Source organism: Gadus macrocephalus, chromosome 6 (genome assembly GCF_031168955.1).
Source record: "Gadus macrocephalus chromosome 6, ASM3116895v1".
Classification (NCBI taxonomy): domain Eukaryota; kingdom Metazoa; phylum Chordata; class Actinopteri; order Gadiformes; family Gadidae; genus Gadus; species Gadus macrocephalus.
Window position 1 is genome coordinate 16,003,510 of NC_082387.1, and position 25,220 is coordinate 16,028,729.

Below are 25,220 nucleotides of genomic sequence, written 5' to 3' on the forward strand. Positions count from 1 at the left end.
ATCTGCACTGATTGAAATGAAAAAATTCAATGGTTCTGCCGGGTTGAAGCACATGAAATGACATTTCGGAATGCCCATCTATACTATGTCAACATTAATCACTGTCAAAAGAAAGCTCCTTGTCTGTGAGTTCAGTGTGATACAACGCTAAATAATGTTGCACAATAAAAATGTAACCAGCAAAGACACCTTCCATTTCTGAAAGAAAAAACAATTTCAAACTACCAGTTACTTTGCACAAACGGGACCACATATGTGGGATGAACATAGCCAATCTTTCAATGTTTAACTGTTCATATCGGTATAGGATAAGCCCATTTAGACTGGATTTCTTTGACACAGCACAGTGAGAAAGCAAACGGATAATGTTTCCCCTATTGGGCCAGGTTATGCTGTGAGTGAGTATTTCAGGACTTTGTAGAGGACAACAGGTTGTGGAGCCAGGTGGTCGCTGAAGACGACCCCTCTCCTTCTGATCCCCCCTCCTCCTCCTGGGGCAGGAGGAACTGAGTGGAGGCCACCGAGGTGGGCGAGCCCATGGAAGGGGCGCCGATGCTGCCTTCGTCCCCGTCCCCGTCCCCGTCCCCGTCCCCTGGGGAGTCCAATTGCCACGAGCACTGTGGCTGGTAACTCCCAAATGAGCCTCCCTTTTCAGGCTGGGGCTCTGGGAAAGACTGGGGAGCCACCGGGAGAGGGTCAGGGCCCGGCACTTCAGGCTGCACCTGAGGACGATAGCCTCCCCCTCTGCCCGCTGGAGACACAGGGAAACCCCCCTGAGGCTGCTGCCCGCCCTGCGAGAACATGGGCTCGGCCCGGAAGGCGAGGGACGACCCCGAGGTCTGGATCCCCGTGTACGTCACGTCGGTGCGCGCCGAGTCCAAGGACGACGCGGAGGACTCTGAGGAGTCTGGGTAACGCGGTCTGATTGGTCGCTCGTCCACCACCTGGTTGTAATAGCGAATAGACATGGGCTCGTCCGTGTCCACCGGGTCGTCTCGGACGCCCCGCTCCTCGTCCTCGTCCTCGTCCTCCTCGGGGATGACCACCAGCTTCTCCTTGCTGGAGTCCCAGGCGGACTCATCCACGATGTGCACCATGCTGTTGGCGTGGGGCTTCACGTCCAGTGGGCCCTACAGGGGTCACAGTGACAGGGTGAAGACATGATCGCAAAGCTCCAGGGGGTGGGGGGGTCAAGCCATGTCAAGTGTTAAAAACCACTCGAGTTTGAGGATGCCTCGACTTGGTGTTCAACTGCCATGTTACCTGTGTTCTGGACCAATCACCAGCCAGCTTGGGCTCAGGGATGTCTGGGTAGAATGCTTTCTTCACCCTGGTGGTGGAATAAAGGAATACAGTCAGAATATCATCTATCACAAAACTCTAATGACTACGGACAGAGGTCCACAGGCGAGGACACTTTCAACTGGTGGAGCAAGGCATTAACACTGCCTGTGTTAGGGCTTCATTTCCCTGATAAACCATGGAGAAAAACATCGCCACCGAAAGGAAAATATGTATTACACTAAATATCCAATGAAACTTGCATAATAGCTAAACAATCAATTACAGAATTGTACCTAAAGCTTACTCATGTGCATCTTTAAACGAATAAAATATGTGTTTTTGCCTTGCTTGGCAACAGTAAGTAGGGAGGGAAGGTCGAAGATGGATGAACCGCATAACCGGAGCCGGTGTTGGTACATATTCCCAACCCAACAAACTCACCATTTCCTCTTCTTGTAGCAGACAAAGGTGACGATGAACAGGAATAACGTCATGATTCCCAGCGAAGCCAAGATTTCCAAGAGTAACCAATCCGCTGTGAGGAGAGACAAGAAGGGTGTTCGCGATCAACACACAACCTGAAAAGCTGGAGCACCCCTCCCTTCTTAAGGCAGCCGTATCCTGGAGTATAAAGGTGCAGTATATTAACATCGATACCATGTCCTGCCTAAACACGCCCTTGCTATGTATAACTATTGCTCAAGCTGTGACTTTGCACAACAATTGGGTTATAAGGAGAAAGCGATTCTTCACGGCACACTCAGACAGCTTGTAAAATGTCTGAGAAGGCAGACGTTACAGGAAAAGAATGAAAGAAAAGGCTGCAGACGGTTTGGAAATGAACAACGTACTGTATGATGCCATGGTGATGCTGGCGGTGGAGCCCGTGTCCTCTCCGGCAGAGGTGTAGGCCTTCACGGTGAACTTATAGAACTTGACGGGTAGATTCTTCACCGTATAGCTGCGGCTGCCAGGGCCGCTCAGGTTGGCTGTGGAAAAACAAAACCGAATCGAAAATTTTTAAACTGTGTGACATTGTACAAAAATTGGTCAAAAATGTTTCAATCTTTAACAAATGTTCTAACCCAAAATATTCAATTGGAAGCCTCCTGAAGCAATTTATTGGTTTAACAGGTTCAACAGGACTGAGCAATTAATACGTTCCCAAGAATAAAATAAATAACCACCTTTATTCATTCATCCTTATACATTATTGCAATATATTTGAGACTTCTATATTTGAAAAAAATAATGTTTCTCTAATCTAACCTATTACTGATGGTCTTAACTTGAGGAATACTTGATTAAAACCCCATCTAAGCAGACAATATAAACCACATCAACTTGTTAGATGGCTGTCCTAATAACACTGCCATGAATAACCCTTGCTGCAGGCAGTGATAGACCAACACAATGTGATGTGTACCGAAGAGCGTGAGCTGGCGGTCCGTTATGAGGTAGACACGGTAACCCAGGAGGAAGCCTCTCCGGTCGGCCACCGGGATCTCCTGCCAGGTCAGCTCGATGTCAGAGTTTCGCTGATTGGTCGTCAGGGAAGGGACGGCACTGATGGGGACTGCGACAGCAGATAGGGAAGTAGAGACGGAGGATGAAAAAGAGAGAGTGAGAGTGAGAGTGAGAGAGAGAGAGAGAGAGAGAGAGAGAGAGAACGTGGCATTGTGTGGGAAGAGTTTTCATTTTAACCTAAGTACCGGGCTTGGCCCCTCCCTGCCCCATATCAAAGACTCTAAAACATTACATTTATTTCAGACGGAAATAAAGTCTGCCACTTGGTGTTCTAGCTTTATTCACTCAAGCCAAGTAGTATCCATTGCACAACCATCTCACAGATGATACTTCTCTTTCATACCAAGATTACATATTATAGCCTGTGCAGTTGTGGCGATATACTCCATTTACTTTGGGGATGATGTTTTCAGAAAAAACTCAGAAATAGGCTTAATGATAAGGGGTTTAATGTTTTATCATGCATCAGCTCAGTTGGTTCTCTCCGCGGTGAGGGTTGCGTGGGGGGGGGGGTCCTCTGCTCACCAAGCTCCTGTGTGTATCCTTGCCAGCGCTGCAGTAGCTCTGTGCGGTCGGGGGAACAGCCGTAGAGGGAGAGGATGTACCGCACACCGGCCCGGAAGGAGTCTACACAGAGCACGCACACACACAGCAACACACCCTAGATGACATCACCGGAGAGCCGCAGCCATGGGTGAACTCATACACCGTGTTCCTGTTTCTGCTTTGCATTGGATTCTTTTGGGGAACACAAACCTTTTATTTCCCTTTTCATTTCCTCTTTTTGACCACACACTTTCTATGAAATTTCTCACATCCTTTCAATGACTACCTCCCGTTATACTCCTTGGATAGAAAAGGACAGATGGGATTACGGATCGATAATAATTAATAAATTGCATTTTACCATCTGCAGAACCAGGGGCCAGGCGGCGTTACAGTTCAACCATTTAGTAAATTAAAAAGTTATTTAATCTCATATGATGTTGACAGGCATGGCTGCGAGGCATCTCCTGCCACTGTAGAACCGATGTGTGTACCTGATACTAGGGAGACGTTGGCCCTCTCGGCGGCCACCTTGGTCCAGTGAACAGGGCAGTCGTGCAGGCAGGTGGCTTCCTGCCACTCCACCACGTAGCCCTGGCTGGCGTTGGCGTCGCTGGCCCAGGACAGAGGGAAACCTCCGCCTGCGCCCGCCACTCTGGACACGGCGCCGGGCTCTGGGTCTGAGGAGGGAGGGCCGAGGGGGTTCAGTAACACAGCATTTCTCTATTTCTTGAATCAAATTTTATCTTTGAGTGTGAAAGTTAAGACAATGGCTTTTGGCCAAATGTTTCGAGTAGAGATAGACCGATATGGTTCTTTCAGGGCCGATACCGATACTTAGTAGTCAAGGGGGCCGATAACCGATATTTGGAGCCGATACTAATTTACAGAAAAAGGGAAAATATTGGCGTCAAATTTCTGAATAATACAAACTCCAACACTTAACTTCATTTAAATGCCTTTAAGCATATGTTTAATAAACACAACAGTTTATCAGATTTGCAACATAACACAACTTAAACAAGTAAATGTCTCCCTACAATTTTCCTGAACTGAACTGAAATGTTAATCTTTTACTTATCTTTCTTTTAAGTTCAAACAAAAACAGAAAGTGCAGGGTGTTCTTGTGAAGTTAACTGAAAATTTAAATAAATAAATAAAACCGGACTGAATTGAGTTTATTAGGTTTTTACTCTCTCCCTCACACAGACTTCTACTATCACAGACTATTTCCATATCGATATTATCAGCAACCTTGTTTCGAGTGATTAACGGACTGCGAGCGAGCAGAGCTGCCGCTTATGTTTCGATAACGTTAATGGGCTCACAGTAATGTTACTAGTAGTAGTGAGTTGTAGAGGACTGGGATTTTTATTACAATTTCGCGAGAGTCTGCTGCCTTAAATTACCTCGAAACGCAACCAGACAAAACCTTTTCTCCTCTCCGCCGTGTGTGTGAGCACTGCGCATGCACAGCTTTCACTGCTGATTGGCTGTTACCCGTCGTGCGTGTAACCAGAGCGTGTAACCAATCAGGTGGTGCTGTGGTGGGACAATGCTGGAGACAGCGTAGTGACAGCAGACAGAGAGGCACGGCTGCATCAGAGCCAAAATAACCTGTTTTAAATTGATCTCTTATCGGCTGTTGGATTAAAAAAAAAAGGCAGATGCCGATATGCGTAATATGCCGAATATCGGCTGATAATCGGTCGATCCCTAGTTTCGAGCACTGAAAATGCTCTGCTCCTGATATCTATCTCAATGTCATTTCTCCCTGGTTAAATAAAGGTTAAGAAGAAGAAGAATTTAACGCCGAGACACTGACACACAGGCCACTCGGACCTACCCGATTTAGGTTTTGGGATGACGATGCTCGCAGGTGGTGACACACCGGCCGCGTTCTTGGCCGTGAGTGTAGCCACGACCCGGCCTGCGACGGCCATGTGGGTGAGGTTAACGGGTGTCTCGTGGATGCCGGGGGCCAGGGTCTCCGTGTGCTGCACGTTTTCCTCCGGGCTCCACAGGGTCAGCTCGTAGCCCGTGATCTCTCCGTGGCTTTGCCTATGTGTCAGGGGCTTTGTGGGGAGAGAGAAAAATAAAGTGATGGGGGGAGGGGGAAGAGAGAGAGAGAGAGAGAGAGAGAGAGAGAGAGAGAGAGAGAGAGAGAGAGAGAGAGAGAGAGAGAGAGAGAGAGAGAGAGAGAGAGAGAGAGAGAGAGAGAGAGAGAGAGAGAGAGAGAGAGAGAGAGAGAGAGAGAGAGAGAGAGAGAGAGAGAGAGAGAGAAAAAAGGAAGGGAGGTGAAGAGCGTAGACAGAGAAGAGAGTCAAAAGCCGGAGGAGGGATAGATGGTAGAGGGAAGATTCCAGAGGTTAAAGGAATGACAGAATAACAGATGAGTGTTAAGATATAGGAAGTGACTATACTTTAATCCAAGTGCAAATAAGCACCTCACAAACAGAAACACACTCACACACAAAACAAAAACTCAGTTTTTTTACCTTCCACATGACCTGCCCCATGACATTCCCTGTGTTGTCCTTGTCAAGGGACACCCAGAGATCAGGAGCCTCGGGCACTGTGGGGAGACGAGGTATAGCAGGAAATCAGACATGGCATGTCAAGTAAAGAAGAACACAGAAAGAACTGAATATATGTTTGAACTGAGATGTGTGCTTTTATTGAGTAGTACTAACAACACATTCAACTGTTATTTTTATAAATTAATAAAATATACACATATATATATATATATATATATGCACACATTGATATAGAATACTTATTTACCGTCGATTTCAGTTCTGAATGCCAGTGTTTTGCTCCAGGAGCCCCACTTCCAGAAGTTCTGCTGGGCTCCACAGCTGACCCTGACTTGATACTCGGTCACTGGAACCAGGTCCAGAAGGGCTACCGACCTCAGACCCGCACCAGAAAAGGTCCGCTAGTGACACGCAGGAGGTCCATTTCATCACTCACCATACAGATCATAGAATGAATGCACGTCGAGTTGTGTTTTGCTGTCGTACTAGAAAGCCCCACCCAGATGTATGTCAGCACTAATTTCAGTAGTTTGTGTTTGCTTTTGTACATGATCGAACCTCCAAGATAAGAACTGCGACTGGACACCAAACGTGATGCAGACGGCACAGGATCTGAACTTCCTGTGCTGAAAACGGTCCTGCGAGTGCTCAAAGCACACACACACACACACACACACACACACACACACACACACACACACACACACACACACACACACACACACACACACACACACACACACACACACACACACACACACACACACACACACACACAGTTACCTTTTTGACGTGGCCGTCGAGCGTGATCTCGACCTGGCAGGCGAGAGCCAGTGGGGCGTAGGCGGCGTACTCCCAGTCCCACAGCAGTGTTGCGTTCCAGGCATGGGCCACGGCGGTCAGGTTGGCTGGGGCAACAGGATGCACTGGGAGCAGAAAAACAACATGGTCGCATAAAACAATAGGGTACCATGGTTTTACATATCCACCACGGCACATGGCACATCCTCTTCCTGCTTTCGGAGTAGGAAAAGAACCGTAATGACTGGGGCTGGACCCTTAGGCTTTATAATAATATTCATCATCCTCATAATAATCAGTTTACAAAAAAAAAAAAAAAATTCATAAAAAAAGCATCCAAAGATGACAATGAGATCAAAGACAATGGAACAAAATTAGAGACTACAATGGAAAGCTACAACTCTGCATGACAAACCATATGACAAACATAAAACCTTTCGTCCATTATAGTCAAAACATTTGCCAGAAGAACAACACATGCCAGTTGTTGACAGATATCGTTTTACCTAATTAGAAAATTTACCAAAACACACAAGTATGCATGTGAAATATTCTGCACTGCAGCTGCCTTGCGATGAGATCACTCACCTCTGTGTGAGAGCTGAGCAGAGTAGCTCAGGCTGGACTGCCCCAGAGGGTTCCTGGCCACCAGGATCCAGTTACCTGCCCACTCAGGTAGCCTACAGTCCGTCGGCGGCTTCTTCGGGATGGCCTCTGCACAGTCCCTGCACAGAGAAAGCCAGACACTCAAAACTATATATATATATATTAGAGCTGTCAAGCGATTAAAATATTTAATCGTGATTAATCGCATTAATGTCATAGTTAACTCACGATTAATCGCAAATAATTTTTCTATGCTAAATATCCCTTGAATTCTTTGTCCCATAATTCTTCTCATTTTAATTCTCTTATCAACATGGTGAAGTGCATCGGCTTGCCTTGTGCAAATGATTTTTTATTGATAACAACATTGGCATATACTGATCAAAACAGGACGATACAAAAAAAGAGCCTATAGTGCAATTAAACGACTGCTTTGAACAAATGTCATTTGAACATAGCAGTCAGGCTATTGCTTCTTTGTTTTGAGAAAAAAAAAATAATAATGTTTTTTATTTTTTTTTAAATAAAATAATTGAGTTAATCGCGCGATAATTTTTTTAACGCCGTTAAAATTGGTTTGCGTTAACGCCGTTAATAACGCGTTTAACTGACAGCTCTAATATATATATATATAGTGTGAAGAAAAAAAGGCAATCTGTTGAAACAATGTTGTACTTGAAAATACAGACTAATGGCCATTTATTCCTCTTGTCTATGAATTGTAAAATAGTTTCATCCAACTATTTAAAGGCTGGGTATGGGATTTGCGAAACGCCAGCAGATTTTGAAAACACACAACTCAAATGGTCCTGCCCCCTCTCTTTCAACGCTGACTCTGACTCCACCCATTCCAAGTACCTGGACGCGCAATCATGCACGAGCGCGAACACAGATGCGCGAGAGCGAGCCAGGCTAGCATAGGGTTTTCCTTCTCTTTGCTGGTGGTGGTGGTGGGGATGGTGGCGTCTTGTCTGCCATGGAAATTGTCTTCTACTGCTAGGTCCAAATGTGGATTAACTAGTTCCAGTAGCTACCGCAGGATAACAACAAACAGGAACTTGCTCTGGGTCACGAGCTCTGGGTCACGCGCTCTGGGTCACGCGCTCTGGGTCACGAGCTCTGGGTCACGAGCTCTGGGTCACGAGCTCTGGGTCACGAGCTCTGGGTCACGAGCTCTGGGTCACGAGCTCTGGGTCACGAGCTCTGGGTCACGAGTACTGCACGAAGGGGTCGCGCGGGGGAGTGCAGTACGACCGTTTGATTGACGTACTTACTGTCCAATGCAACTCGGTGGCTCTGGAAATCAATGGCTGGAGTTTTTCGAGCCCTGCCCGTTCCACAGATGATTGACTTGTTTAATTTTCATGTCAGTACTTCTAACTCAGTGGCTGTAGGTGAGTTATGATAAGGATTTCAAGTAATTTTGCAAAAATTGCCAAAAAAGCTAATTCCATACCCAACCTTTAAATACATATAACCATACAACATATGTGTGTTTGTGTGTGTCTATATTACCTTCCATTGAGTGTGTAGAACGTCCTTCGAGAAGCATGCAGGTGTGTGTTTCCAGGGCTCCATTGGCAGATCACAGAGGTCAGGTCCCTGGTCTCACACACTAGATCCGTGGGCAGGGGGGGGTCTGGTGAGAAACAGAAAGCAGGCAGGTCCCATTCGTTTATTCACAACAAGGAGGCAAAAAAGATGGGACGGATTTCCTAACCCTTCTAAATCAATGTGAAACCTGCCGCGTACTGCAATGCTGAAGCGTTTTTATAGCTCGTCCACGGTTGTATAGTGTTGTGTGTCAGATTTACGAACTGTTTAATGTTGACATGGCCAGAAGATTAACAGCCAGTCAAAAAATGATTCCCTCTGAATAAATGACCTTTTCCCTTTTACAATCAAGAAGCTGTAGTCATGTGGATTATTGTCTGATCCAGTTCTCTAACTTACATCCGACAAACACCACGGTTCCCGTGAGCAAGTTCAGGGGACTACTACAGAACACATTGGTTCCCGTCAACGTGGAGGCCTTCAGATTGGTCTTTGTGGTTGCATAGCTCCGCCTACTCAGCCGCACCGAATCCATGACAGTGCTATTGTAGCGAATGTTGCCAAAATCCTTGCGCTCTCCCACAATGCAACAGACAGTGATGTTGTCTCCGACCAGTACCACTGGGTCCTGAGGAATCATCCTAGATCCCGTCTGGCTGGGGTCATCCAAACCTGGGGGGGGGGGATGAGTAGGGAACATTACATTATACTTAAAAAAATAACACATATATAATTTAAGCCATTTCGGGAAAAAGTGATTTCTCAAACGCACTTCTTAAACACGTTCCTCTTGTTATTAAAAGATCGTAACCAAAGTTTACCGACAGCGTAGCGTCTCAACATTTTCGAGATGCGTTTCTTGGCGATCATGCAGTCGTTTCACAGACAAATAAAGTGCCAACCTCGATATATCACAGTGGTGCTCCAATCGCTGGTCTTCTTCCCGTCTCTGGAACGCAGTCTGACAGACAGAGACGTACAATTAAGGGGCTCGGCTGAGGTCCAGTTCCAGTGGTGCCGCCCATTTTCCTGGGTCGCTGTCACAGTTTCCTGAATGCACAGAGCAGCACATGATACCAAAGATCAAGAAACTTTTTGATGCAAATGTGGGTGTGCCCTAGACATTGTGTTTCTTTGGCATAACCAAGGCCACCGGCTGACAAGGCTTGCTTTACTGCTACCATATGCCACACTTGATTTGAGGTGCCCCGTGGGCGCATGCGTGTTTGTGTATATAATATAAATATTGTATTGTTATATAATCCCACCGTTTCATGCTAACATGACAAGCAGATAACAACGATTTTAAAGTATTATCTGTAACTCATAACTCATTACAAATATTTATGTTGTATTATTAGACCAGATAGACCAACAGTTGTTTGACCCAAATCTTAAAGAACTGTGGATTTTAATAATGAAAGGGCATAAAAGGGACATGTGAATGAACCAATAGGGAGTAAATGACATAAAGGAAATAAGAAAAAAGAAGCAAAGTCAACCAAAATGAAGGGACTAAAGATAAGATGGCCTTACATAGAAGACGGTTTCATTGAATTCAGTTCTCAGAACGATGAGGTCAAAGGTGCTCGCTGTCCCTCCGAGCCAGGACATGGAGAGTTGCTGACTCCGATGCGAGTCAATGTTGGCTAACAGGTTCACCTCTTGGGGTATATCTAGACCTATAACAACAAAAAAGGTAACACGAGAGGAAGAAAAGTTTTATGATAATAAGGATTATTCAAAATATAAAACTAACCACATATGTCAAACATTGAAACATAACTCTGCCATTCAAAAAGCTAAGAAGGCTTTTTAGGTTTATGGTTGGCCCTTTGGTTGAAAATATTTTTTAAGTGGTCACAAAATAATTGGATCCCGTTACCAGATTTCTGGTGGAATTTGGACCTCATTAAAGTCACATTGGTCCAGTTGCCCTTGCATGCTTTTTTAATTTAGAATTGGCCAGTAAGGTTCCAGATGACATGGTCATCATGTTTCATTTTCTGGTTGGGTTCAACAATGTGTAGAAGCCTTTAATTCTGACAGTTCTAGATCTCAGTCAATAATATTCCTATCATAATGCAGTTGACAAACAACATTATCAAACAATGCATATTGTTGGTTCTCACCACCATTGCAGTGGCTGTGTGTAGCAAAGAGGCTGAGCAGTGTGCAGATGAGCCACGGCTTTAGCTTGTGGATATGGCTGGAGCTGGAGCCAGGCATGGGCCAGGCATGGGTCATGGTTGCAGTATAAGGGGCTGTCTGTGATGATGTTGAGGTACTGGTTAACACTCTACGGCCACAGAGACATTGACATCCTGAAGGATACGTGGACTGATGGGGTCTGAGGATACCTGTAAAGAAGGAAACAATGATTAATTATATGAGTTAAATTTTTGCAGCAGTTTGGTGTTGGATAGATTATTCATTTATTTTTTAATTTCCTAGTTCAAAAAAAATTACAAAAAAATGTATCAAGAAAAAAAAATGTATGCATCTATCAAGATAATCAGACATTTATTTCAGCCCAAAAAATCCAAGTATTACACTATTTGAATAGTAAATATTGTCTTATTTTCTGATACCATTTTTAATAGTTTTCATATGCTTGGGAGAAAACGAGTATAGGTGTAATAAGGGAAATCATTGACAAAAGTAAGAAAAAGCAAATGTTCAAATGGTGGTTCTTTGTGGGGCCTCCGAGATTAGGGTAACCATTTCGAGAAGGGCCCTTCGACAACCACACAATTGAAATACAATAGTTAACTGGGAACCAGACACAAACCAGAAAAAAAGCATTACATTTCATAAACCCTTGGTTAAAGCCGGTTTCACACCATGTTACCATTCGCCACCTCCATTCATTCCAATGAGGGAAGGGCGGCAGAGGGGAGGCGGTTACAAAAGCGGCTGTTGACCAGGAAGCTATTATTTTCATTCGATCAATCTTATGATAATGATTCATTCATTAATAATTGAGTAAATAAAATGTATACATAATAGCAAATGCCATCACAAGTTACGAGAGTCCAAAGTGATGCACTTGATTTATCTGAAAAGCAGCCAAGAAAAAATAAACTATTTATTTTATTGAGGTCCATGAAAAACTATTTGAATTTATTGAACTGCAACATTAAGCAGCAGATGCTTGTTACTTGTAGGTTTGATACATTTTCTGTTGATCTACTAATCAATTAATCTTCTGTTGCTGCCTTGGACAACCTCATACAACATGACAAACACAAGGTGCATTTTGCCAAGGAACAGCTAGAGAATATTAAAAGATAAATATACCAGGAGTGAATCACATCGTTAAATACTAAGCAATACAGCATCTCAAAATTCTCTCCATGAAAGCACTTGAAAACATATTGTTTCTAGTCAAGATCACCTAGAACAGCTTTGAAGACATTTTTGCTTAGTAATTTGGCTAGTCCATGCACTAGAAACAGAATTTGTACCATCAAGGCGAAGAGATACATTTGACTAAAGCAAGTTACCCACATTGGCAATATGCAGAAGGCTTTAAATTACACATGCAAAAAGCAGATGGCCGTTTGGTATGATGAATAATATATTGCTTCAGAGATACTCTTAAAGAAGTTTTGCCGCAAACATACTCTGTCACGACAGCAGAAAAATACTGATTGCGCACTGCGCACTAGTGCATGTATCTGTGTATGTGTGTATGTTTGTGTATGTAAGGACAGTACAAGCACTTCAGTTGGTATACTCAATAAACTGCAACGGTGAGTTTTAGATTATCTGGTTTACCCAGAGACAAGCAGGGGCAGGCCTTCAAAAGGCATGGCAGCTTGAAGAACACGCTTACCAACACAAAACCTCATTGCCCAACCCATACTGGAACACCTTAGTGACCATAGAACACACACATACACACCCAATACAGAAAACACCTTGCTTGTCTGATGTGCATTGTGCAACATGGTCTTCTATAAACTCAACTCAACACCATGACCATTGGCATTTTTTTTTTTTTTTTTTTTTTTTTTTTTTTTTTTTTTTTTTTTTAAAAGGCACCCAGTGCAACTTTATGTAAACATTCAATGAAAAATAAACATTCAATTTCTAGTCTTTTTTACACGTAGTAAGTTTTCAATAACTCCATACCATTACATATCGACATTCAAGGAGCAAAGATGAGACGTCGTTGTGTGGTGAGAACTGATAGAAAATCGTAAACAACAACAATCGCCGGTGGGGAGAAGCCATTTTTCCATTGACTGGAAGCCTGCTTTATTTATTGTAGGTTACAAAAAATAAAGAAAATGGCGGCATTGTTGTTGTTATCGATTTTGTATCAGTTCTCACCACACAACGACGTCTCATCTTTGCTGCTTAAATGTCGGTATGTAATGGTATGGAGTTATTGAAACTTACTACGTGTAAAAAAGACTAGAAATTGAATGTTTATTTTTAAGCCTCGAAAGTTGCACTGGGTGCCTTTAAGACAGCTCTGCCTACAGGGAGATGAGGGCCACAAACTTCATTATTACAATAGGTGCGTTTCCATCCCCCTAATTTAATGCGAACTTTGAAGTATCGAATCAGTAAACGGTGATGGAAAAACCAAAATTCGCATCAAAATCCTCTAATTCGCACAAAAGTTTATCCGCTCGCTTGAGGTGGTTTTTGAGAAATGCGAAACAGAGTAAATTCGCAAAATGGGAGATGGAAACACATTTTGCGAATCAGCTGTGACGTAGCGAACTTTGAGCACACAGGACTGACAGTCTTTCCGATTTCCTCATAACGACCGGCCATAGCAACCCTGCCGACATCAACGTGTAACGTCATCACCCAATTCCGCTCCAACCACTTGATGGAAACGCACCTAATTCAAATTACTTTTTTGCGAACTTTCTAAAGATTCGCATCACCTTTTAGATGGAAACGCAGCTACTGTCGTACACCTGATACAACAATTGTGTTGCAAATTTCATTAATTTGAGAGAAAAAAGGATGGAAACTGAGGATTTGGTTTCGAAAAAGAATAGCACTGGATCCTACGTCTGGCAGTGTATATATAATAATTATTATTCAAACTGTTAATAAATAATTAACGGTTTGAATAAATGCTGTGTTGGTAAATCTAACTTGCTGTGATTTTCCTTTTCTTATGTGCAAGTTCTAAATTGTTCCAATAGAAAGCACTGATGAGTTTAAACAATATGTTGTTTCATGTAATCTACATGCAGACTTATGTTTCAGTAATACTAGAATTATTACTGACGTAACATTATGCCAGACATGGTTGAATCGAGCATTTATGATGTGCTCTAGAGGAGATTCGAAATATATCGAGATATATCGTGTATCGAGATATCGTAAAAAAATATCGAGATATTCATTTTGGCCCATATCGCCCAGCCCTAGCTGCCAGTATGCGCCAGATCATTCAGTGGCAACAAATAGCAAGGTAATGTAAAATAGCTTAGCATGAAAATGTCAATGTTTTACTAAATTATAAATCTCAAAATCCATATTGAATATTAAATAAGAAAGAAGTATTTTATGGGCAACTGTTAAAGGCAAAATTAGTTTTAGGGCCTTCCTGTTTCCACAAAGGTTAAGTTAAGATGCCAATTTAGGAATGTTAAAACTAAGCATTAGCAGATCAGACAGATTATCTACAGGTTGCACAAGTGACACTAACCTCTGAACTCTGACTCAAATGTTTATTAAAAGATGGTATTTTCACAGAGGATCATTACAAATCTTTTCGCACCACGTTTACGGTGAAATACAATTATACAAAATGAATGCACAAACAAAGAATACATTTTGCTTGGAGGGAACATAAAATAATGTTTCCAAATGGGACCCAAGACATCCATCATGTACTTAAGGTAGCTGATTCAATCTACAGACCATGGGGAGATAAAAAGCGTAGATTCAGGGAAATCTAACCATGAAACTGATAACTACAAATTTAAATAGAATCACACACACACACACACACACACACACACACACACACACACACACACACACACACACACACACACACACACACACACACACACACACACACACACACACACACACACACACACACACACACACACACTTAGCTTTTCTGGGACACTTGGTATTGCTGGAAACAAAGACTGCAGATTTGAAAACAGACGATCTTACTATAAAAGGTGCAGTGTCACCTTAAACCAGTGGCACATGCATCCAAGGGCTACATGGCATGCAAAAAAACAGGTGGACAATACCAGACAAAGATTCCTTTGGGATTGTCTACTGTGGACGGCAGAGTAAATGTGTCTGTGAGACAGTTACTCCAATGTTCCATTTCAAGCATCACTCTAGAGTAGGCGACTATGGAAGAAAATATAAAATGCCAGTGTGCGGAAGTCCTTTGTCAAACAAAAGTTAACAATGGCACACATGCATCGCATAATCAATAAATTAAAACGTGATCCATCTAAAAGAGGCAATGGTGCTGTCATTTGCTGTATATTTACTTTTGCTATTGCACAAAACACACAGACAATAGCAACAACTCACGCCTGCTAGGTTTTGAAATAAGTAAGTAACCAAAAAAGTAGAGGAACTGGGAACAGAACAACATTTTGAGAAGATTGCGGCAAACAAAGAATTCCAAAAATTTTGAGCACTCACCACTTTGCACAGAGCTCTCTTCACTGTTTATGTATTAATAGACTGTCTATTTTTGCTTCTTCTCTTTTGAGCCTTATGGACAACTGCACTGTCTTATGGACAACTGTACTGTCTACCTAGTGTAGCAAAGGCACACAGCATAGTTCTACAGTGTTTTTTTTGACAACATTGTCTCTCCGCAGGGCCGTTCAATTTCTAACTTTGCATCAACAGCAAATAGATGTTGGGGATTGAACACGAAACACACTATTACAAACAGCTTTTTGGAAAAGCCACAGTTTAACAAAACAACGTTTTTTTTTGCATATTGGTCTGAATTGAGACATTAAAAAAGATTTAAACATGTAGTCGTAGTATCACGCCCACAACCAAAATAAATGATCCAGCGACACACTGCTTCCAGTCTACGTGTCGCGACTGTCGACATTTTAAAAAACAAATTCTAAAAGTAGCCTAGTAATTACGCCTGACCTTTTGTACCGGCCAAGCGAGAGGCCGGATGTTGGGGAGAGAGCGCAGCAGAGACTCAGGAGAGAGAGAATAAGAGAGTCAACAACTATGCGACTCTCTGGAATGTGGGACTCTTTAACAGTTTATGATGTTGCCGATGTGGCTCTTTAGAAGAGAGGACATTCACCGATCACTCTCAGGGTGACTGACCGTTGTGTTTGGAACTTTACCAAGCATGTCTTTCCTTCCTTACCTTGATTTCTCTCATACAGTGGCAGAACCCATTAAATCCCTTTCAGTCTTTTCTTTTTCTAAATGTTTTCTCAGCGCTCGACACAGGAAGTGAGTAAATGTTCATGAAGGATATCACTGTGCCACAAAAGGGACTGACTCACAAGAGAACTTACACAGAAAGAGCTCCTTCACCCTCCAACCTCTAAAGAAACAAATCGTATTTATATTAAATGACTTACTCAAGAGGAAAATATACTAACTAGCCTATTCCTGCCAGGTGAATGGCATGTTCCCTCAACATTTTTACATCTGACAAATCTTCAAAGTGTTTACTCTATTCCCTGGAAGCTATACATGAATTAGGGGTGAAACGATACACGTATTTGTACCGAACCGCCACGGTACAGGCCATAACAGGCACTTCTGGGTGGTGGACTGCGGTCCGTAAATGTGGCGTACATAGCGTTAATATGGCGAATTTAAAGGCTTTTTTTGCGGTGCGGAACTTAAAACTTGAAGTCGGAGTTCCCCCCCGGCCGTTTAACCAAAGTATACTACTCCAACTCCGTAACTACGGTGACCCCTCGAGCATTCGAATTTCTCTGTCGGGATGTCGGATACGCAATGCAATCCGCCCCCCGATCGATCTTATATGTTGACTACAAACCATGTAAATAGTGTTAGAAATGAACTTTGTACAGCAATATACGGAGGACTAAAGGTGTATTTATTGTCCTCCGTAAAGTGCTGTACGTAGACACAGAGAGCCCTCTCTGTTGCCGGAGAGCCTGTCGGAGAACCTCTCCGTAGCTTACGTGCGCATCCAATATTTTATAACTATCCTGTGATGCGTACGGTGACGGCAAGGGCTGTGATTGGTCCTCTATCAGAATCCATTCCGGAATCACTTTTATCGGTTTGACTTTGCACCTTATTTACTTTTTATATTGTTTACTTTGCACATTAAAGGACTAATAATACACCAAATAAGATTTGAAAACCTTTGGAAGTTTATTTTCAACACTATTAACAGTAGTCAGCATATAAAATCGATCGGGCGGCGGATTGCATTGCGTATCCGACATCCCGACGGAGAACAAGCAGCTTTTTCATTTTTTCCCCTTAACTATGAACCGTACCGTCCTGTACCGTACCGTGACTTTACAACTGGGGTACGTACGGATCCGTAGACTTTTGTGTACAGTTACACCCCTAACATCAATTGTGCTATTTTTTATGTATTTTTTTCCCATGGAATTTGCATTTCATTGCATAGTTAACTGCATACCAGGATGGGCCTATTAGCAGCTAGAGAACCTGTTTAACTGTGATTAAAGAAGAGATAGGGGGGGGTTACAGAAAAAGGTTTTATCAAACTGTTACTGTATAGACCCCTTTTCTGTAAGCAAATAATAACATTATTTTGCGGGCAGGGCTTAGGTTGGAGGGAAAGAAACCTTGAACGTGCAGCAAACAGAGCAAATTAGAATCAAGGACAGGAACTATCCTTTTTCTAAATACATTTGATTATGTCTTTTAACCTGTCAGAATAGAAAAATCTACCTCTAAGCAATGGTTTTAATATGTAGAACTAAATATTGTTGACCTGCCATTATCAAGAAATCAACTCTAAAAAGATAATCTGCCATTGGTTTGTAGCACGGCCAGTTACATCTCTAGTCACATAAGAAAATATACTTTACCAGAGGTTGGCTATATTCGAAACAACAAACAACAAAAATAGACTGGATTACCGGAATTTGTTGAAGTAGAAAATTATACTAGCCTGCAACCATTTTGCAGTCTTGAGATACTATATTTGCTTGTCAGAAGAATGATGATATGTTTGATAATATTATTGCATTTTATGGTGCTCTGTTTTTACTTCGTAAAATCTTTCCAGGTAGTCTACAGTAATAATTTAAGTAGCCGTTAATGAAGGTGTGGCGTGAACCCCTACATAGTCAATACAAAGACGTGAATAGTGTCAAATTTTCCGCCTTAGAAACCTGCAGCCAGGGCCGTGGCACCAAATCCTGGGCCCTGTATACAAGAGGTACTGATGGGGCCCCCCCCCCCCGAATTCCCCCTACCAGCCCCCTGCGCTGAATTGTTGAGGGGGGGGGGGGGGGGAGACATGGCCGTGTGGGACTCCTAACACTATGGGCTGGTGGATAATTCAAAAGAAATAAAAAACTTTTATTTTTATTTTATTTTTTTATTGCCATGGGCCCCCCCTATGCCTTGGGCCCCCCCAGGACTGCCTCACATCCCCCGCAGTCCGTCGGCCCTGCCTGCAGCACAAATTTATGATTGGCGCTGTGTTAAAGCCGGGTTGACACGGATTTCGCAGTGAGCACTTCGTGTGAGTAGCAAAATGAAGGAGAAAGTGATTGTTGCCGTTTGAGGACTCCCAGAACTCACCTTTATCTATATAATATAATGAAATATTATAATATCACGGCGAAAAGGTGTGTATTAGAGCCCGACCGATATAGGATTTTTAAGGCCGATACCGATACGAATATTTTGTGATTAAAAAATCTGATATGCCGATATATCGGCCGATATATATAAAAAAAAAAAAATCCAGAAACGCGCAACAAAACAAACAGATTTCCCTAACATTGGTTATTTGTAGTTATCCTTTAAATCCTTTTCACTCTCAGCTAACACGTAACAACAGCAAAACTGGACATGGTAGTCATGAATTAAGTCATGCTTATCGACTTTAGAGAATTGATGGGGATGTTCTTTTAATTGTTATTCAAGCAATGTATGTCTTGTGACAGTTGCCAACTTACCATGAACACACTTGCACACATGAGCTGTGTTGGAAATCATTCCCTATTCACTCCCTCACTATTCCCTATATAGTGTTTATGATATACTGCACTATATAGGGAACGAACAAACGAGAATTCGGACACTACGCTGAACATTTCTAAGCGTCATTTGCGTCAGTAAATGCGCCGGGTATTTGTGTGACGCAGACAGATGCTCCCACATCATGTAAACAAACCGGGCAATCCCGAGGAAAGCTGGAGCTTGTATTGATGTTGAATGTAACATTTCCTTGATCAAGTTTTTTTTATTAATTTTGAATATTACATTTTCTATGTTAACTCCCAATTAAATTGTTGACATCTCTAAACGATTATTATTCAGCTTCTTCTTCTCCTCCGGAAGAACACTACCGCATTGCATTGTGGTATACGGAGTAACAAGTAGGGAACATCGTATGTACACTCAAATTTTAGTGCATGAAATTAACCACTGAGAATTCAAACACCACTGCAAAATGGCGAGCACCCTATATAGTGCACTATATCCGTGATAGGGAATGATTTCGAACACAGCTATGAACAACACCGATGATCTCCGTCGATCTCCGTCATTCACTCTGCCTGAATCAGCGGGTTTGGGGCGTTAGAGCGCCCTCTGGTGGACAAATTTTTATTTTTATATTCATTTATCGGCCATTATAATGCCGATCGAATAGTTTGAAAAATGCCTAATATCGGCCGATAATATCGGCCTGCCGATATATCGGTCGGGCTCTAGTGTGTATGCCTCCGGATGATATTATGAACCCATAAAATACATTGTTGGGTTCTCCGAATTCTCTGGTACTGTTTCAACAAGTAAAGACTGGTAGTTGTGGTTATCTATTGGCCATGGTTGAGAATGACTTGGCGATGCGAATGCGAATATTCGCTATTGTTGTGAACGCAGTTAACGGTTTTTAGACACGCCCCCAAGCAGTTCTAAAATCACAGTGAACCGCGGCCTCTCCTGGGAACCTCCCATAAAAAAAAGATTACTGCCTGGTACGAAATGAAACGACCAATCACAACCTTTTATCTAATACGAGTTCTAACGACTGCAGTTAAAGCATTTGTTGAGACGCAAATGTTTTTTCTTCGCTTTTCGTGCTGCTTTCACCCACTTCGTTGCTATTATTGGTTGTAGGTCTAAAGGCGGCTGCATGCTTCAGCGTTGGTGTTACGTTGTTGCGCAAAATTTACTCAAAGCAATTCATGCTCCCTTTTAGGTTGCGCGTGTTGCCCGTGTTGCCAAGCAATTTACCGCCAGAACAGTAGGTGGAGTAAAGTTTTTCGTTGAAGACGACCTCGAGAATGACGTCTTTGTCTGTGGGAGTCGTTGGTTTGTTTATGTGCCAGATCGTGTTCTCCCCATACACAGTGAATGATGGCAACAGACAGAGGAACAGGGGTGATGAAGTTGTTGATCATTGGGGTTGTATAAATGTGCATATCTCTCTACATTTTAAAACAACATAATGTGTTGGCAGCAAAGTTAGGCTGACCAAACGTCCTCTTTTCCCCGGACATGTCCACTTTTTACGTCCCGTCCGGGGCGTCCGGGTTTTTTTTATTAATTGATGATAATGTCCGGTTTTCGGACATTATCTCGTCGCATATTTGTTTTTGCCTCGTCGCATATTTGTGTTTCTGGGTCTTTCACATAACCTACTAGTTATTACCATTGTATATGTCTATGGGGCCTTCCAAGTTCTGTAAAATGGTATCCCCCTTACGTTCCAGCTTCTTGCGCGAGCTGACTGTAGAGAGAGTCTGTCATTGGGCGACCGATCTCAGGGTTGCCAGAGCCACGATAATTATCCTCCAAATACGACCATTTTGAGCCTTTGGTACGTTACTTTGCCATTTCCAATCTGGCAACATTGAGCACCTTGCCGCTTCCACTCTGTTTACAACAGCACATTACATCTGCAGCCATGCCTAAACGTAAATGTAAGTTCACGGACGAACTAAAGAAAAAATACCCATGTTTTCGCCTCGGCCGAGGCGAAGCACCCCCCCCCCGCGACGAAGTGTCCTCTTTTTCACAAACTCAAATCTGGTCACCCTAAGCAAAGTTAAAGGTCCCATGACATGCTATTTTATGTATTCTTTAATATAGGTATTAGTGGGCAACTAACACAGTATTCAAAGACGTTCCCTAAATTCAGCCATGGTGCAGAGTTACAGCCACTCCGAGCCAGTCGCACATTGAGCTTCCCCCAAATGCGCTGTTTCGGTGGGCGTGTCAAGGAGGAGGGTGGGGGTGTGGCCCTGAGCAGCTTGCAGCCACCATGCGCTCTGTTTACAGGGGATGTATCGCAATGGCGAGGCGCACACCCTTTAGCCGTGTTCTGTAAATATTCTAGAACACACGGGAGTCCTGGAGCTCTATATCTAAATATTATCATATAGCCTACACAGATATCTATATCATATAATATATATTATCACGGCCAAAAGCTGTGTGAGCCGATATTATGAATCTCAAACGACCGCGTTGGGTTCTCCGACGTTCCTGGTTCTTCAACGTCCACATCAATGTGAATACACACACTGTAACGCAAGTGTTTCTTGTTGGTTCTTTGACTTGTCTTGTATTTCCACAACGAGACTGTCGTGGGGGTTATCTGAGCCATGGTTGAGAAGGAATTGGGGGAAAGGAACTTTGGTTTGACTCGCTGAAGTACATGAACTGCGACATGCCGCCGGTTGCCACGAGGCACCATCGCCCGGCAGCGGGCAGCCGGCAGCAGGCAGCGCGCGGTTCAGTCGACTTCAGGTTGATGTGAAAGTGGAAGAACCAGAGACGTCGCAGAACCCGACAAAGTCGTTTGTGATTCATAATATCGTCTGGAGGCGCACACAATATGTTATATGATATAGATATCTATGTATTATATGATATTATTTAGATATAGAGCTCCAGGACTGTAACGCAAGTGTTACGTCGGACTCTCGTCTCTGGTATTTCTACAACGAGACTCGTATTGGGGGTTATCTCAGCCAAGGTTGAGAATGAATTGGGGGGAAGGAACTTTGGCTTTGACTCCCTCAAGAACATGAACCACGACATGGAGGAGAAAGGGATTGTTGGCGGCGAATGTCTCCCGCTTGAGCCCCGCTGAGGGACCACCGCCGGAGGCGGAGGTGCATAAGCGCTGCCCGGCAAAGATCCCTTTCTCCTCCTTGTCGTGGTTCATGGTCTTGAGGGAGTCAAAGCCAAAGTTCCTTCCCCCCAATTCATTCTCAACCTTGGCTGAGATAACCCCCAATACGAGTCTCGTTGTAGAAATACCAGAGACGAGAGTCCGACGTGATGCGCCATCACACCAACAGCAGAACGGTTATCCAAATAACAAGGAAGTGTACAACACTTGCGTTACAGTCCTGGAGCTCTATATCTAAATAATATCATATAATACATAGCCTAGATATCTATATCATATAACATATTGTGTGCGCCTCCAGACGATATTATGAATCACAAACGACTTTGTCGGGTTCTGCGACGTCTCTGGTTCTTCCACTTTCACATCAACCTGAAGTCGACTGAACCGCGCGCTGCCTGCTGCCGGCTGCCCGCTGCCGGGCGATGGTGCCTCGCGGCAACCGGCGGCATGTCGCAGTTCATGTACTTCAGCGAGTCAAACCAAAGTTCCTTTCCCCCAATTCCTTCTCAACCATGGCTCAGATAACCCCCACGACAGTCTCGTTGTGGAAACACAAGACACGTCAAAGAACCGACAAGAAACACTTGCGTTACAGTGTGTGTATTCACACACACACATGTGGCGCTCGCACGGTCGAGTCTCATTGGCGGGCCAACGTCTCTGGGCGGGCCAGGCAGAGTAAGGGGAGGAGCTGAGATTCCTCATGACGTCATGAGCACAGATTTCCAAATCAGCGCGCTTGAGCCTCCGTTTTTTCAAAGGCGAGCAGAACAGCTAGTGCTCGTTTTACACCAAACGCAAGTTTTAGCCACTGGGGGACCATAGGCAGCCTAGGGGAACTCATATTTATGTTAGAAAACCTCATAAATTGAGATTTTCATGTCATGGGACCTTTAACTTCACTGATACTCCAGACAGGAAGTAGTAACCAGACCAGCAGACCAATCACAGCCTTGCAAGCTGCGCGGCTCGCGTAAAAGCTTACGTAAAAAATTACGCAAGTCTAGAAAAATCGCCCGACGCACGCAAGACGTGAGAAGTCGCGCAAGGGGTGCGCAAGGGCGCGCAAGGGCCTCTTGCGCTTGCGCTTACGTAACTGAGCATAAATCGGCCTTAACGCCTCGTTTCCACATACGTATGTTTTTCGTATCCGTGCTTCCGTAAATTTACTGAAGGAGTCACTAGTGTTTTACGTACGGACATGAATTTATTTACGGACAAAAGATGGGGGAGCGTATTATAATGGCCGTTTTTAGGAGACCGGTACTTTGGAACATGAGGATCGACATATACAGAGATAAAAACAAAACCAACCAGGCTTGGAAAGAGATCGGCGAGGAGTTTGGCCTGCCAGGTACTTACATGTTTTGTGAAAAACATAAAAACTTTCATACGGTATCTCCGTAAAACGACGGCGAAAGTTAAATTTTTTGAACGTATATTACGGACATACCGGACAGAAATTTTACGGAGGGGAGGAGTCTCGGAGGAAAAACGGACATTACGGAGAATCACATAGGAATGAATGGACTTTCGGTCGGAGACGGTTGGATCGCATACGAGAATGTACGTATGTGGAAACGAGGCGGTGTGCGCCCGTTGGTGACGTCCTTACGAAATCGAAAATGAAGGGTTCCAGACTAATTGCAGTTTACAATTCGTCTGGCGATGCCAGGCTAGACCTAACGTGGCTTACAGAAAAAATAAACCATTTTTGTACGCAAACTTCAGATTTCATTCAACAGTATTAGAAAATATACACCGCACAACGTTTAAATGACTTGACTAAAATCTATGGTTTGGTATGTTTTTACATACCAAACATAGACCTATACATTTTCTGATCTGTCACTTGTTTTGCACAAATATGATCGAAAAATCATAAACAAACAGCAATTTATCAGTGAAGCATTTTCTCCCTCTAAAGGGCTGCTTATCACAGGTCCGCTACCTCAGCTAAGTGTAGAAAATATCATGGTTGGGATACTTTGAAATCCAAACGCAAGAGTCAACCTACAATCTATGACTTATGGTACTGAAATATATTAGTTAAGCAGACCTCTGCTTGACTAAAGGCACCAGGGTTGAATAATTGAAGTTAGTGTTAATCTTGACTGCCATTATCATCACAATAAGACCCTTTGACGGATAAAACAAACGCCATTCATTCTCAATTGTCTCGGTTATAATTTCGCACCACATTAGTTACATAGTCAAGTTAAAACCTAATTAAAACGCAACTTCTTCGGTCAGAGTCATGTCACGTTAGCAGTAGCACGTTTCAGGCCCCTATCAGATGTTTTGAAAACTACCGTTAGCATGCTAATTTACGGAATACAAACCCTACATTAATCCCAAGTGGACGGTTGACCATTGCGAAATAGTGTAGATTTTTTTTACCTGTGTAGATATCACAATCCGTTACGTCTTCAAATAATTAGTAAAGAAAAACCAGTAGATATGTTTACAACTCGAGGCTCCTGCTGCTTATCCCTTCCCAATGTGTTTTTCCATGTAATTTCGGATGGAGTTACTGGAAAAGGCGGGGCATGACATGACGTAGACTCAGACTGCACACCATGTTGGATACAGAAGTAAGAGACATTGCACAATTGAATCTTATCTGACAAGGAACATGTTGCTTCAAACGTTTCATTGCTGTTTCCAACCAACAAAAAATTATCTACACTCTGCTATATCCGATGTTTCCAAGACTGCACTGCGGCAATGTTACAGAGCTGACTATTGGCTGCCTGCGTGCCCTGCATCCTTGCCTGTCTCTGCCCGTCGGCCCGTCTGTCTATCTGTCTATCTATTTATCTAAGTTATCTGACTGTATGTATGTCAATTTTGTATTTTTTTTGATTTTATGATGCCTTGTTTCAGAGCAATAAAAAAACAATGTGTCAACGGCCTACCATCAAGGAAACACAAATCCAAGATTCGAGAGTTTTATTTGTCACATGCATACAAGTATACAGTGAAATGAAAAAGTGACAGTGCCACCGAAGCCGTACAATATA

At 43.2% G+C, this 25,220-nt stretch overlaps 1 protein-coding gene across 2 annotated transcripts; it reads right to left on the reverse strand.

Moving 5' to 3' along the window:
• Positions 1 to 25: 25 nt before the first annotated feature.
• On the reverse strand, positions 26 to 24,974 carry lifra (LIF receptor subunit alpha a). 2 transcript variants are annotated; one of them, XM_060054503.1, is made up of 18 exons: positions 24,598 to 24,974; positions 10,991 to 11,218; positions 10,395 to 10,540; positions 9,761 to 9,908; positions 9,258 to 9,530; positions 8,820 to 8,943; positions 7,287 to 7,423; positions 6,681 to 6,823; positions 6,145 to 6,298; positions 5,856 to 5,932; positions 5,204 to 5,432; positions 3,852 to 4,037; positions 3,337 to 3,438; positions 2,711 to 2,860; positions 2,136 to 2,273; positions 1,726 to 1,819; positions 1,264 to 1,330; positions 26 to 1,130 (listed from the first exon to the last, which is right to left on the reverse strand). In XM_060054503.1, the coding sequence occupies exons 2-18, from the start codon at positions 11,103 to 11,105 to the stop codon at positions 408 to 410; spliced, it is 3,006 nt and encodes a 1,001-aa protein (XP_059910486.1). In that variant the 5' UTR covers positions 11,106 to 11,218; positions 24,598 to 24,974; the 3' UTR covers positions 26 to 407. The 2 variants fall into 2 exon arrangements, with proteins under 2 accessions (XP_059910486.1, XP_059910487.1); XM_060054504.1 differs by having other exon boundaries at positions 10,994 to 11,218; positions 24,598 to 24,935.
• Positions 24,975 to 25,220: the final 246 nt, after the last annotated feature.

Bases quoted from the DNA above. Each gene is read 5' to 3' on its own strand.
- lifra (XM_060054503.1), bottom strand. From the start codon at position 11,105: ATGACCCATGCCTGGCCCATGCCTGGCTCCAGCTCCAGCCATATCCAC. The intron at 8,944-9,257 runs GTAAGTTAGAGA...GTTTCTCACCAG, and splicing joins AACCGTGGTGTTTGTCGGAT to ACCCCCCCCTGCCCACGGAT. The intron at 1,131-1,263 runs GTAACATGGCAG...TGACCCCTGTAG, and splicing joins GTGATTGGTCCAGAACACAG to GGCCCACTGGACGTGAAGCC.